Here is a 15780-nt window from a genome sequence, read left to right as displayed (position 1 = left end):
TTTGAAAAGTAAATGTAATTAAACGATGTAAAACTCCTTTGTGGATATTCAGTTTGAACGTTAGATCTTATTTCAGGGAGATTAATTATATTAGTAGTTAATTATCATTATTTTTCCAAGTGTTAAAATTAACACTGATCTCTTCAGAACACAAATGATTTCTTGCAGAGCAACAATCCAACTAAGAATTCCCTATCTCATCAAACCACACACTCTTCAAGAGCGAGATGTGGAAACCAGTATTTCAGTACCTACACGTACAAGAGCTTTCACTTACACGATGAAGTCTCACCCACAGGCAGAATCTGGAGATTTTCTTACTACCAAAAGAAGATTATTTTAGTGAACACTGTATGAAAGCCATTTATCAGATCGTATGCATATCTACTTACAGAACAAAACTTTCAAACATTTACCATTAAAACCATTCCATCTAAAACAGACCACAGGTAAAGCTGACTCTTAGCGTTCTTGTGGTTTAATCACAGGAAATACTGCAGAAAAAATGAAGCCCAAGGTCTCTACGATGCATAGTCAAGTTCTACAGATGCAAAGCACTTCCCTAAGGTGGGCTTTGTTTTCTTTTTGAACTAGAGAATCACTGAAGGCTTGAATAAAATCAAGCCTTTCATTGTCAAAAGTGAGAGATCCATCTGGCAATCCACTGGCTGGATTCTGACCACGGTAATTCCGCCGTCCACTGCTTCTGTCCCAAAGGACACAGGGAAGAGCAATTCAGTTTGCGCATGCTGTTCTCACAGCCACACACCTGCTTTTTGCCCCCATACATTCAAACACGCTGACACAAGGTGCCGCCAGCGTTTTGCACCTGGCAGAGAGAGACAAAGAGGTTTGGAGGCAAATCCACAAGACCCCTGATCGCTGATGTTGGACCGCTCAGATCTGAGTCCTAAATAAAAGCCGCATGCAAGGTTCTATTGAAATACAATTAGAAAAGTGTATTTCAAGAAAACGCTTGCTTTCCCACAGTGACATTTATTTTCACCTTAACTACAATAATCCCTAGACACAAGAGACTGCTTAGTAAATAGAATACTATTTGGATAAAGGCATACTTGCATGTGAGGAACTCATGGTAGCCTTACAGCAATAGGATGCCTGTAATGTACATCGTTCATTTGATGATTATGTTCCTTATTCAGCATCAACCATCTCTCAAAGGATCACAATCCTCCAAAAAGGCCTCGCCATTCTCATTCAGCATAAGACTTCATTTTCACATCTCAATTACTATTATTATATAAATTATTATATTGATGGCTTTCTAATATTACACAAGCTTTTGTACAACTCATACTCACTTGATGTATCCCAATCTTTTAATCTAATATAAACCAAATTAATGCAACATCATTAGTACTAGAAACCAAACTGCACTGCTGAAAAAATACAGACAACTCCGAAAAACAGGGAAAACCACACTGAAACAGCATTTACAGAAAAAGAGAAATGGGAAGTCCTTATCTCTATCAAAACATAATTTGCGAGCTAACAAAGTTAATGATAAAAATGTAATGAGAATCTATTTTAGGACAAGCTACGGCTCATATATTTATGTAAACAAGTAGAAAGACCAGGCTTCACTGTTGGTTTCAACCCAACAAGATTCTTACGTAACAAAATTAAAATGAAATAACAATAAAAATATCTTCCTAGTTATACTACAGGAGAACTTACTACTTGATTTTTCTGTGCCAATTTAAATTAGAAACTTAATATTGAAAAATATTTTTAGTCCTAATACACACATTTTCACGGTAATACAGCTTTCAAAAAAAAGGTAACTACTTCCAAGGAATATATCAAATGGCACACAGCAAGCACTATTGTCAAAAGATCAATATTCTTCTAAATCACCATTCAATATGAATTAGACGACATCCATAGAAATTACGAAGGTCAGACCGGTCTATCATTTCTCCCCGTTCATAATTATTACCATCAAGACTTCCCGCAGAAATGTTGGAAGAAATAATAAGCATTGACTTTATCACGTGAAACACTGTGCTGATAGTCCAGATGTTTTGAACTGCAGTACCTTTCTGACTTACTCATACAACACTGTCATCCAAACACTATCATCGGCACTAACTCCAGGAACACCGTTATACTCCAGGTGCACAAGCAAAAAAATGAAATGAAAAAAAAAATCCACACACCACACACTTCACCATCCACACTGATGCTTTAGTGAGTATCAGTACTTTCATAAATACAGCTGACAGCAATCAGCCATTGGAATGATGTACCACGGAAAAGGATGAACTATTTTACAAGAGACGATAGCGGTAGGCTTTCAAGCTGCTTTTCGTGTTGCATTTCAGAGGGCTGACATCACTGTTTTCTATTTGTTTTTATATCAGAAACATCATAACAGTGTTCGAGACCAGTAACAACTATCAGCATGAACAGTTATCTGCTCTCTTCCACAGTTTTTGACATACACAGCTATTTGTACCAGTTCGTCCCTTCCCCACCACTTCCTACTGCCGTGAATCAAATTACATCTTGTTCCAAATGAAAATGTACAGTTAAGATCAAATTCTGCTTTTTGTCTCACACTTCTCCAAACATCATCCAAACTAGCAAAATTATTTTCAACCATATACATTTACTGCCCACTCCATTTACATCCACTCCTACATATAACACTAAAACCGAGTTTCATTTCTCTCCCTTTATACTACCTAAGGCTGATATAAGTAAGAAGCAGGAATCATTTCTTACCTGGAAATTTGGTTTGAGTGTCACCAATCCAGCAGGTAGGAAAAGCCTGCCTTGCATTGTCAACCACACTCAAAAGGGGGGATAGGCTTCACTTGCCATCTTCAAACATCATGAGCCATTCCCCCCTACCATGCCACCAGGACAGACAGGGAGTTCCCAAAGCCTGCAACAGAGGGAGAAAAGAAACTCCCAGATTCCTTGTGATGGGCTCCTAGTGAGTCTCCTGATGTCATCAGAAATTCACTGGGGACACTAGTCTCAGCTGAAGAAAACCATGAAGGAGAACTGACGTCCCTGCAACGACGTGGTCCAGGAGGGACTGGGAAGAGCAGCAGCAGCCAGCTCCAGGGCTCTCCCGCGGCACGCCAGAGGGACCTGAGGCAGAGACCGCAGAGAATGGTGCCAGGAACACCCGCCACATCCCAAGCACGGTCACCATGCCGGGAAGAGCCACCCCTGCCAGCAGGGCCCAAGTCTCTGCAGGCCAGGCTGGGGGTCACCACCACGAGGCCAAAAACCAGGCCGTCTACGCAACAAGAATACGGCAGCGTAGCCCTCCTCACCACTTCTGCTAAGTTGCCACCTGTACTGCTAATCAAAACAGAATAAGTATGTTGGATGAAGAGTTTTGTCAGAGCAATGAGAGGTAGCTGGCAGAAGTTGTACTATACAACACACATCGACCTGTTATACAACTGCTGGAAGTCACACTATCCTTAACTTGCACATTAGATACTCCTACTTGTTAGTCAAAGACTTTATAAAGAACACCAATATGAGAGTGACATCTATTTAATCCTTCTAACTGCTTAAGATTTAGGTAACAAAGCACACTAAGCTAACCCACAGATATCAAAGGAAATCAGAAAGGACGAAAAACTGAGGTAAATTGAGGAGTAAAAGTAACTTTTTGTTTTCATAAAACAGAAAGATTGCTAAAAGTCTGCAAAGTAATCCAGCAGCAAATCATAACGGAACATTTCAAAGAACTTAAGACCTCAAATAGAAAATGCTTTTAATTTCCTATTGTCAACTAACATCTAAAACCGCAAAGGAAGAATTTTTCTTATTTGTAACCCTGAACTGTGACAACACCTTGTATATATTTACATTCAAAATATCCCCAGATTTTTTTTTTACCAGCAGGTTCATATAATTACTTATATTACTTATAAAATCCTTCATTCTTTAACTATTTTCAACAGGATATTTACTCAAATCCCAGTTATAATTCATTTCTCCAGTCTGACATCTTAATCTTCCAACATTAAAACACCAAATTTAAAAAACGCTTAAGATCTACGGAGACGGAGGTGAGAAGGCTTGATTCCCTATGCTTCCAATCTCGTAGGATCAAACTAGAAAAAACTTTTTCCAGAGAAACTTTACATCAAGTCTTTGGATGTTATACCCACTCCAGCCCGATGTTACGGAATTCTTACTCTGAGCACTTTTAATAAGTTGAAATCGGCTGATCCGCCCCCAGCACAGCTTTGCTAGACCCATTCTGCCCAGTAACAGTCCGTGCTCCACTACTTTTGCACAAGAAGGAATAAAAGATGGAATTTTCTAAATCATGTTTGCTCCTAACCTCTAGAAATTCCCTTCTGGATGTTCATTAGGTGCTTCGGAGACCGTATGCGGACAAGCAAGATTCTCTGAGCCGGCAGAATCAGCTCGCGATTCCCAGCCAGACCTACGCCCTGCGCTCCCCTCGTCCGTTCCCCAGGCCTCTTTACAAAGGCCAGAGAGAAGCCAGCTGGAAGCCTCCAGCACCACAGGGCTGGCAGGCAGCAAAGGGAAAGCAGGGAGGGGGGACGCAGCCACAGCTAGCCACGACCACTTGTCTGCTCACTGAAAACCTTACCCCAGCTGAAGCAACAGAGCTAACCGTTACCAGAGGCTTCCAAACCCAAGGATCCATATGCGCTTTGACCAACTTAAAGCGAACACACAACAGCTTAACCAAACGCTTTCTAAACCTGACAGAAACCAGAAAGCAACAACGGAAAGCAAAACCCCTCGAGTTGTAATTCCGCGACAGCCTTCCAGCAACAGAACAAAGGGCGCTGCTGGCGGCAAGGAGATCACTGCTCGCACCGGGGAGGGGAGCGCAGGGCCGTGGCCGCCACAGGGCCTCCCCAGGGCCTCCTCCGGCCCGCACCGAGCTGAGGGCTGCCCAGAGACCCCCCCGCCGCCACCGCCTTGTCAGGCTGCTTGCACGGATGGAGCTCTCCTTTCAAAAGCACCTTGCCTGACAGAGACTCCAACCGATCTGCTTTCAGCAGGAGGAAGTCCTCATTCTGCGTATTTAAATTTATTTAGATCTGCTAAATTGCTCGGTCCAACACATTTGCCATCTAAGCAGAGTAGTAGGAGTATCCGTTCTTCACTATTTCAAAACAATTTCAACTGAGATATGAGATATAATTCAGTTCAAAACAGGATCATAGTATCCCCCCACAAAACATAAACTTCAAAGACTAGTTTATTTTCAATAGAATGTAATTATTTATTTTAAGCATGTTCCTGAGGAAATTTCCCACCTTTTCTCCTCCAAACAGAAGAGAATGCAGTTTAATCACTTTGTACATGAACACGTGAAACCAAACAACAGCAAACCACAACAGGTAAAACTGGAAGAACGCATGCAATACCAAGTAAATCACGTAAGAGTAATCCAACACCAAGCCATCACAGACACCTGCTTCGGTAGACATTTACAGGTCTCTTTTTCTTCATTGATAAAGGGTACTTAATTGTCATTTTTTGAAAGATGAGTAAATTGTAGCAGTTTTTACCCATCAACAAAGGTATGTTTACCCCATACACTTGTACCTGCGTCACCACACACTTGTGAACACAGAGTAATGGGATGCAGGAAGTCTCGCTGAAGGTTTAAGACACAGTCCGAAACAAGAAGGGGGACGGTTTCAGAAGCCAAGAACTTTGACCAAGGGAGCAGCTGATGAGCAAGAGACAAGTGTTAGAACATAAGTCAAGAGTCTGAGATGCACTACAGCAACAGCGCATGATGCAATTGCTTCCCCTCGGGTCAATGTTATGGGTGAGACTGTAGGTTTTTATTACAAAAAGCAGCATTCACACGTGATCACCACAGCGACCCCATGGCACATCCAATAAAGTCTATTCATTTAGGAATAACACTGATGCTGAAGAAACACAAATGGCATATTCACGTAAAATGCCTCCTATCTTTGTTTTTAATGAGTCAACATTTGCGAAGATACACACAGAACAAATGCAACCATATATAATGCAACTCCCAAGTGAAAACATACATGATCAAAGGATAAGGTGCTACAAAAAGTACTTTGCACTTCAATTGCACCGTTCATTGCTGGATCCCTTCCATCAGTGTGCTAACCTGCAGAATCTTTCCAGTAGTTCAAAATTAAATTCAAAGTATCTCTCTTCCTGATTATCCAGAAATTGAGCCTAAACACTTGCATTCCTAAACATCCCTACTTATAAAATTTGTATCTTTAATTAACATCCAGCTCCTTCCGCATAAGCTCTGGTCTGTAAGATGAAAATCTTTTTGAATCCTTTTTGAATCCTTTAGTACTTTCACAATATTCAAGCAAACCTATAGCCTAAATATAAAAATTAAGTTTGATCTCACTCTAATACCCTAAAATATAATGTTTTAAGTACCTGTGGACAACAAGTTGACTGGAGTGAACAGCATATCCTTGCAAGAAAAAAGGCCAAGAGCATCGTGGGCTGCGTTAGCCATACAGCCAACAGGTCCAGGCAGTGATCCTTTCCCCTGCCGAGCGCTTTGGGAGACCACAACTGGTACTGGGTCCAGTTTGGGACTCCCCAGTACAGCACACACGCTCACATACCAGGGTCAAGCCCAGCAGCGGCAGCCAAGATGATCAAGACTGGAACACACCACGTACAGGTTACAGCTGGAGCAAATAGCTTTGCTCACACTGTGCCAGGGGACCTCGCCGCTGCCTGCAGCTACCTGACTTTGGGGAGCAGGGGTCACAGAGGCAGAGTCAAGCTCCTCCCAGAGGTGTGCAGTGAAGGGAGTATCAGGTGCAAGCGAGGAAAAGGGAGAATGTGCGTCAACTTAATGTTTTACATATTTACAGTGAGGATGGACAAAATGCATCAGAGAACCCATAAAATCACCGTCCTCATAGATGGTCACAGTTCACATGGACAAGGCCCTAAACAACCCTCCTCTAACTGCACCTGGGTTTGGCAAGAGGCTGAGCAAGACACACCTGCAGGTCCCTGACCACCTGTTGTGATTCCAGGTTCCTTCAAGAATGTTAATTTTAAAGAAATGGGTTAGATTTTCTGTTGACAGTTACCACATCAGTTAGAACTAACCTAAGTCTTTATCAAAACATCCACAGACAATCAAGTCGTCAATCTTCCACAACCCTTGTTATTATTTGAGAGAACAGCATCATTTTAGACACCTGCTTTTAAACACATTTTTTATTTTGGGTTGAAATGTACCAGGCTGGTTCCCAACACAAAAGCATTAAGTAGCTATAAGTAACTCCAAAATCCTTTCAGATATTTACATTATTATAATGATGATAAAGCTTCACAGTTCAGGAAATATTTGCAAGCACTTGTGCAATCTAACAACTCAAACTTCCGTTTTAAGCTCAAACTTGGCATGTACGCAGTCCTCTGAGGAATGAATTTCTGCCAGGTTTCATTTATTGGCTGACAACATCAACAGTAGTTACTGCACATGCAAAATACTCACTTCTGCCAGGAATTTAAGCGTTCAAATACATGTTCCTGAATAGCCACACATCAAAGCCCCCGTTCTAGTTTCGCGGATTAGACATAGACAATAACCGCACAGGTAAAGCGAATGACACAATCAGACTGCAATTTATCTGAATATAAAAAATTTTAACTGCTTTCAAGTTCCACTTCTAACTCACTTTTATTTTTTAATGCAAATGATGCTTGCTTATATCACTGCTACACACGCATGGAACTAACAACACATAATATTTAATAAGGAAAATAAATTTATAAGAGTTGCTGACAACAACTCTAATATTATTAAAAAAAAAAAAACACAACCCTAGAACGTCCTCAAACAACAGCATTATTTTAAAATACTTTACTAATTGAGACTGAAATTTAATTCATACCAAGATTTTCAGGATATGAATTGAAATTCTTTCAGGATTCAGCCTTCGCTGGGCTCCAGAACCCATTGATGGCGCTCTCTCATGAACACAGGAGAAAGCTGAAGAACCATGAGAGTTCAAGTGATGAGTACTGACATTCACTGAAACTAAGACGGTCCACGTTTACATAATTTAAGCAGTCTATTTGAGGTACTTATTTTCAACTTTCCTTACTGAAAACAAGGTTACTACCAAACTTAAGTGATAAATCATATTCTTGTGGGTGTAGCATCATTTTTATCTTCTCCTTCCAAAGGCAATTAAAAATTGTTATTTCATAATTTAAGGTGTCATTTAATACACTGTTTCTAAATACACAAACCCTGAGGACGGGAGTTGAATTCAGCATCTCAGAATAATTCGTGCTATGTATTACATAGCACAATTAAATGTATTGTTCCTCAAATTATACGTACGGTCACATTACCCATTTTCTATGTTTTCTTAGGCTCTCTGAAAGCATCTAGTAACTCCATTTTAGGTTTTCAGCCTAACAAAGGCTTGCCAGATTGCGATATTCACAAGGAACTGGAAGAACCACACATTCTCTGTACTGAGATAATCTTCTTAAGAGAGATTGTAAATACCTCAGTAAAAACTCAAAACAACCTATATTCCCAGGAAAAGCAGCAGCTGTGGGTGCATAAAATTGTTTTGCAGCATCTTTAACCCTCTGAAATCTTTAACTTAAAAATAAACATATTTCAGAATACTGTGATACAAAGACAAGAAGGCATTTTACTGTAGGCTTCTTTCAACCTGAAAGAAGAGTATAGTTGGACAGCTGAAACACCAGGCATTGAGAAATCATCTATTCACCAAATAAAATGCACACGCCAACAACTTATAAAGTAACTGACTACAAGATACAAATTTGTGTGTTAAATACGTAACATGAAAATACATAAATACAAAGCTGTCTGATTTTTTTTTCAACATAAATGTAAACAGCAAAGATTTTCCTTCACCAGTGCAAGAGGTGTGAACCTACCAGTCGCTTCTTTATTAACACGGCAAGGCACAACTTTGGATAATTGTTTTTATGTTTGGTCAGCGTTTCTAAACTTTGAGGAACTAAGACCATTCTTCTGTATTCACTAGCAAATAGTGTCTCTCAAAGGAGTGACAACAGGGTGGAAGAGATGCCGATACAGACCACCAGCAACTACTGCCTCCAAGCATTCTTACCATTTTCTCTCTGAGAGCAGCGGCATGCTGTTGTCAGAGAACTACTCTGTGGGTACCCAACTTGCACTCAACTCCCGGTAAGCAGCTTCCACAGTTATTAGCCAATAAATACACATATTTACTATTTGAAGTGCTTGACAATTCTTAGGGAGCAAAACCTGAAACGAATTAAGAAAACAACCAGAAAAAATATCAAAAGAAAAATGCAGTACTTTTCCATAGCATTCATAGGTGTAGACACGCTGAAAAAAAAGAGCAGGCAAATTTAGATGCACATACAGCATATAATCCAGCAGAGACAGCCTTCAGTTACACGCGACCTACTCCAGGTACAGCTACGGGTACTACTTTCCATTAATTCTTCCTCCATGAAAAAACATTTGCTCACAGTTAAGGAGACTACAGAAGTGGAAGTAATACCAGGATTCATGGCTAATACAATCTATGCCAACAGGGAACGAACCTGCATGACTAAGCGACACGGTACTTCTCTGTATGTTGAGAATGTCTTTTTTATTTTTTTAACCTGATTTACTGATGAGCATTTCATGCGCTGCTCAGCTGATCCCATTTACGATATGTGGAGAGAGCTGTTGACAGAACTGCACCTTAGCAGTTCTGGTTAATCAATGTTTCATTCTTAGTGACCTGCTGCACTAACACGTATGTTCGTGCAGACTTACATACCACAACAGACGGAACATACACATCTCTACTAGCATGGATCCTACGCGCACCTCACTCGCGTCATCTCCAAGTTTTTGACCAAGACATTAATCCTTATTTCACCAAAGCATCGCAATCGAGCATTGTTAAAATACATGTGATGAGAACTGCCATCCCATGTTGTATGTACTTCATCTTTTCCCTGGACTTGTATCCTAACAGATGTACTCAGATCATCCTCCTAATTACTAGTATAATAAACCTAAATTGACAAGTTCTATATCTCTCACTAATACATATCACACAGAACATAAAATCTGGAATTTAACGAGAAGGATCACAAGACCAACTGAGTGCTTTAGTTAGCATATTTATAAACTGCACTTAAAGCCTTACGAAAGAGAAAGCACAGGACCTTCTTAGACCCATATCCTAGATGAACTGCTTCTGAACAGTTTGGATGAAAGATTCACTAGAAAGCCAGGTTTATTACTTGAGAACCTCCTCTCAACAAATCACTGCGCGACACAGGAAAGACTTGAGTCCTTGCTAAAACCAGGAAGATGTCACCAAACAAGGTCCTAGTGACCACAGGACCCAGTTAAGACCTGAAAAGCCATTCGCCAGAGCTCTAGCTTGGTCTGCAGGCCACAGCACAGAAGGCACTCCACTAAAAGCTCCAGAAGCTTTTCCATTGCATTCCTGAACTCGTGACATAGAACGACACAAAATTCAAGCTACGATTTCAACAAAAGCACCTGGAAGGTGCAGTCCACGCTTCTTGCACAGCCCAAAAGTTACTCCCGGCTGGAGTACGCACGCACAGCGAGCCCACCGACACACAGCACGGCAGCGTTCCCACACCAGGGACAGGAAACTGGGCCCGCACGCAGAAAGGCAGGCGTACCACACGTGCTATCTCCAACAGCGCACGTAACGCCGTAACAGCGAGCTGGATCTCACTTGGACGGATTTTTTTCTAGCGCTGCAGACCCGAACGTTTGAACACCCCCTCAAACACATGCCTCTGCGGCTGTAGCCCTGAAAGCCCAAACCAAACACACCCCGCGATTTACGTTACGCTTCCAGAGCGGACTCCCAAGTTTCAGCCGCCACCCGGGCGCACGGAGCAGTCCGCGACGAGCGCCGCGGGACAGACCCCCGGGATCAGGGCCCGAGCCGCGCCGCCTCCCGGCACGGCCACCGGGGCGGGCGCAGGGTTCCAGCCCCCGGAGCCGCAGCCGCGGCGGGAGCACCCTCCGCGCCGCGCGGTGACGGAGCCGCAGGGGCAGCGAGAAGCCAGCCCCCCCCGGGGGAGAGGCCGCGGCGGGCGGCGGCCCCGCGCTCACCTTGCTGGATGTCGCCGTTGGCGCCGCCGGGCACGGGCACGCTGAGCTGCCGCTCGGGCTCGGGCAGGCAGCGGCGGCAGAAGGAGTGCAGGCAGGGCAGCAGCTTGGGCTCGGCCTCGCGCCGGCTCTGCAGGCTCTGCGCGCACACGGCGCAGGTGTCCAGCAGCGAGAAGGGCCCGGGCGCCGCCGGCGTCAGCGGGGGCACGGGGCTAGGGCCAGGGCCCGGAACCGCGCCGGGCCCCGCCGCCGCCTCGGCCTCGGCCTCCCCGAGAGCGCGCTCCGCCGCCGCCGCCACCGCCGCGCCCGGGCTCTCCCGCTCCTCGGGGGGCGCGGCGGCGGGCGCGGGCGGGGCGGCGCCGGAGGGGGACGCGGCCACAGGCTCCAGGCCGCCGCCGCCGCCCGGCCCGGCCTCGGCAGCCCCATCGCCGCCGCCGCCGCCTCCTTTGTTTTCCGCCATGTTTCCTCCTTTGAACCCAGCTCCCCGCTCCGCGCACGCGCAGCGTCACCACGCGCCGTGCGCGCTCCCCAGGAGGGAGGCGGGGCCGAGGCTCGCGCACGCGCGGCCCAGACGGCTCCGCTGGGGGGGGGGGGGGCGCGAAACGAGCCGTGACGCGCGGCCGGCCGGGGCGGTGCGCGCACCTGTCATCGCGCTGCGGAGCGAGCCGCCATTGGCCCGCGGCGGCCGGAGCCCAGCCAATCACCGGCAGGGCGGGGCCGCCCGGAGCCCAGCGGCGCCCCCCGCCCCCGCCCCCCGGCCCCCATCAGCCGCGCGGCTCCGCGGGGCAGGGGCTGCTTCTCGCCCCCCCCCCCCCCCCCCCCCCCCCGGGGACCCGTTTCATAACCCGCCGCAGAGCGGAGGCACGCAGCCGGCAGAACAACGTTTATTGGAGGCAGAAGGGGAAATACAGAAAGAGGAAGCGGCTCCTGGAGCGTCAGAAGTCCTGCTGCTGGATGTTCTCCTTGTTTGCTTCCCCCTGCTGCTGTTTGATTTGTGAAATTTCATTTTCCAGCTGCACAATTGTTCGTTCAATCTCATAGTTTTTACTGACAAGAGACACCCACCTGAAGGGGAACAGAAATGAGAATAAAAAGGCTTGAGGTGTTATTTGGAGTTTAACAGTCCCGTTTGAAAATCAAAGGAACAGGACAGTAAGTGCTCTGAAAAAGAGGACACCACTAGGACACCAAATAAAGCAGCATTTTTCTCAGCACGTGAGAAACCTCAGCTGACATCAATGGCCATTTGAACAAACACAGTGACAAAACGTGGGATTTTAACTCTATTAAGCCTTAGCATGAAATATTTCATTTACTAGATTGTAAGAAAAAAAGGCTCAAAACCAGATTTTCCATATTTAGATATAGAAAAGTTTAAGAAAAACGTTTTACACAATTTCAAGCAGCCAATATGCCCTCCTTGCATCTGTCATACAGTTTCACCCAACCACAGTAACTGTAATTAGTAACTGAATTAGGCACCTTTAAAAACACCGTGCAAAGCAACAGTATTCACACAATAGCTTCCTATGATAGTCCTGAAAGATTACTGATGTTCTGCATGAAGGAATTTCACGCAGAAGATATAATCCATGGAAGATTTAACAGAAAAAAAATCTAGATACTCACGTAGATTCCATTTCTCGTAGCTTAGCCCCAGCTGTGAGCTGCATATTCTTTCGTTGCCAGTTCAGATCTTGAATGTTTTTCCTGGAAGAAAAAATACATTTTTTGTTGTTTTGGTTTTGGTTTTTTTTTTCCACTTCTTTAAAATTTGTAATATCTGCTGCTTGAAATACACTGCTCTAGAAGTACTACCAGAAAGCACTTGCGTAGCCAACGTCCTAACCACCATACAGTACCAGCATCCAGAACCCTGATATAAGTTAAAAAACAACAAAACAAAAAAATACACACAAAAAATCCATCCCACTACAACGAAAACTTCAAACGTTCAAGTCTACCACTACTGGCACAGCGCAGAAAACAGGAAATCAGTTTTGTTCCGAAAGAAGTCAGAAAAGCAGATCTGCTAACCAGTAACAAAATTTAGTTGTTCAGTGAATCGACTGAGAAGTACAGAATACTTGGAACTACTTAGAGACCAAGTTACTTTTACTGTTAGCCTCCTTATACAACACCACGGTGCTCCTTTAACTTTCCCAGCTTGAGCTCCTCTTCCATGCTCTCCCATGCTGATTCTAAGACACTAATCACAGATAACCCAAATACCAATAAAAAATAAGACTTGGCTACGCAACCTCACCTTCTACCCGTGTCCTGGTATACAGCCCTATCTTCAGGTCAAAAATGATGGTAATTTACGTAAATCTGAAAGCTGAAAAGCTTTACTTACTAAGTCCATAGCATCCTGTCTAGACAAAGTTATGAAGGTACATCACTTCAATATACAACCACCATCTTTGACTATTTCACCTCTGTAAACTTGTTAAAGCATTCACTTTAAAAACGATAGGACTAACACAACATCAGCCAGCATGCCCTGACTGAGATAACAGCGCATGAAATAAAAGCATATCAGCAGCGAAAAGAAAACATGACTGCATTTCAAAGAGCATCCTACCAGAATTCATTTCCTTCAAAGCACATGTTCAGCACATGTTCAAAGCACATGTTCAGACAGAAACAAATCAAACCAAACCTGAGTGCAACAGGTATTATAAATGTAATAGTTTGGGGAAGGGGGTGGATCTTTTTTCCCTTGACCAGCTGATACACAAGTACACAAGGAGGAGGGGGGGGAATATTGTTCCACATTCCTTCCAACCTCAGTATGAAACTATGAAAACCAATGACTCACCTCAACTTCTGAAGCTCTTTCTGGGCTTGTTCTATCATATGAACCAAATGCCTAATAGCAGAACGCAAGCAAAGCATTAGCAAAACAAGTAATTGCTAGATCAGCCCCGTTTACCCAACCTGCCATTTAACTCTTTAAACAGGCAACGTCACTAAAGGCAAGTATAAGACTTAGTCTCACCACAGTCTGTGCTCTTCACTCCTGAAGGGAATGACGATACGAAAACATTCAGATCATAACACGTGCAGTTTTAAGATGTAATGCTTCAATAATCACTACTTTCAACCCTTGCCATCAGACAATATCATAAAACTACATCCATTAGTCAATCACTTTTTATTTTCATGTTTTTCACTGTTAGTTTGCACTATTCTCAGCAGAATTGTATTGAAATATCTTGTTAACTTATTGCCTACCTTTTAATTCTCATTGTAAACTTACCGGTAACCAGCTTTCCCCCCCCCCAAAACTGTCAGAATAGAAACAGTTCCTTTCTCTTCCTGATACATAACTTAAAAGATCCTCTACCTAACTCCCTTCTCCTAAGGTAAATAACCCTTTGCCTTCTCAAAAAAGTAAGCTTCACATTCCTTTTGTCTACACCATTACTTAAAAGTTAAGCTAACCCTTCTTAAAAGCAGACATTCACATTCTCTGCCTGAAATGGCTCTGGTGATTCCTGCAACCACACTTTCTAGAACTCTTCATGGCTTTTACAACAACTTTATTAATAAGTGGCTCCAGGGTGAGGAAGATCAGTAGCACATCGTTTTTATTTTCAGCTACTGAATTACCATTTCATAGGGACTCATTATTCCCGTTAGTTATCCATAGTTAAAACCCATTATCAACTATCTGCCACCAAAACTGTAACTCAGAAAAATTCAGGATTGAGATTTATGGAGACACAGGGTACTTCTCGGCCACAGAGAAAGCTCCTTTTCTTTCAGATCAGCATTCTGCTCTTCCACATACAGCTCTCTCAAAGGGACTCGGTTATTCCAGGATGCGTCCCAAAGATTCCCACTGGACTTGCAAGAAAAACACGACAAACAAAAGCCAGGGCTTCGGCCAGGCTCAGCAGGACGGACGGGCGCCTTACTCGTTGTACACCTTCCAAGCGTTGCAGCCGTGCTGAGACATTAACTCCAGGTTCTCGATGCGGACGGCCTGGTGCTCCAGCTGCGCCATGGAGTTGTTCACGCACTCCTGCCACGCCGTGATGTCGTTCTTCTGCCCGGAGGACGGGGCCGGCAGCTCGTACCTGGAACACAGCGCCCGCCCCGCTCAGGCCGGGCCGCCCGGCCCGCCTCCCTCCCCTCCCCTCCCCGCCCCTCACCTCTTCATGCTGAGCAGCTCCAGGGGCTGCCGGGCCGCCAGGCGCTCGAACTCGTTCCTCATGATCTCGGTCTGCGGGGAGAGCGGCGGTGAGGGGGGGGGGGGGGGGGGGGGGCGCGGGGCGGCGGCGCAGCGGGCCGGGGCCGCTCACCTCGAAGGCGCTGTAGTCCTGCGCCGGCAGGTAGCTGAGGTAGTTCTTGGTCGGCCGGTACCGCCGCGTCTCCTCCTCCACCAGCGCCGCAGCCTAGCGCACGCGGGGCGTCAGGCAGGAACGCCGCCCGCCGCCCCGGCCCCGGCCCCGGCCCCGGCCCGCACTCACCGCCTCGCGGACGCCCGGCGCCTCGTAGCCCTGGTCGAAGTAGGGCAGCGCGTCCACCACCACGTCGCCCGCCACCAGCCCCGGCCCCGCCATCGCCCGCCCGGCCCCGCCCCGCGCCTGCGCCGACCCCGCGCCTCCGCCCCGCAGCGCCTG

At 45.2% G+C, this 15780-nt stretch overlaps 2 protein-coding genes across 6 annotated transcripts in view; both read right to left on the bottom strand.

Annotated features, from left to right (window-relative positions):
- TRIM33 (tripartite motif containing 33) overlaps positions 1 to 11664 on the bottom strand; it is a 41171-nt gene extending 29507 nt beyond the window's left edge. Inside the window, exon 1 of one of the 4 annotated variants that reach the window (XR_014575645.1) lies at positions 11153 to 11664. Coding sequence is in view for 3 of the 4 variants with exons in the window: in XM_083812542.1 (XP_083668668.1) it covers positions 11153 to 11609 (457 nt within the window). In the remaining variant the exon portion in view is untranslated. The remainder of the gene's footprint in view (positions 1 to 11152) is intronic. The other 3 variants (XM_083812542.1, XM_083812540.1, XM_083812541.1) reach the window with 3 other exon arrangements.
- A 353-nt stretch (positions 11665 to 12017) lies between these two features.
- On the bottom strand, positions 12018 to 15779 carry BCAS2 (BCAS2 pre-mRNA processing factor). Of its 2 annotated transcripts, XM_083812900.1 has the most exons (7): positions 15628 to 15779; positions 15460 to 15552; positions 15310 to 15380; positions 15073 to 15234; positions 13971 to 14021; positions 12779 to 12859; positions 12018 to 12214 (listed from the first exon to the last, which is right to left on the bottom strand). In XM_083812900.1, the coding sequence occupies exons 1-7, from the start codon at positions 15718 to 15720 to the stop codon at positions 12085 to 12087; spliced, it is 681 nt and encodes a 226-aa protein (XP_083669026.1). In that variant the 5' UTR covers positions 15721 to 15779; the 3' UTR covers positions 12018 to 12084. The 2 variants fall into 2 exon arrangements, with proteins under 2 accessions (XP_083669026.1, XP_083669027.1); XM_083812901.1 differs by lacking the exon at positions 15460 to 15552 and having other exon boundaries at positions 15628 to 15746.
- Position 15780: the final 1 nt, after the last annotated feature.

Source organism: Anser anser (assembly GCF_964211835.1).
Source record: "Anser anser genome assembly, chromosome: 27".
NCBI lineage: Eukaryota > Metazoa > Chordata > Aves > Anseriformes > Anatidae > Anser > Anser anser.
The sequence above is the reverse complement of the archived record's forward strand: the minus strand, read 5'-3'. Positions and strand labels throughout refer to the sequence as shown.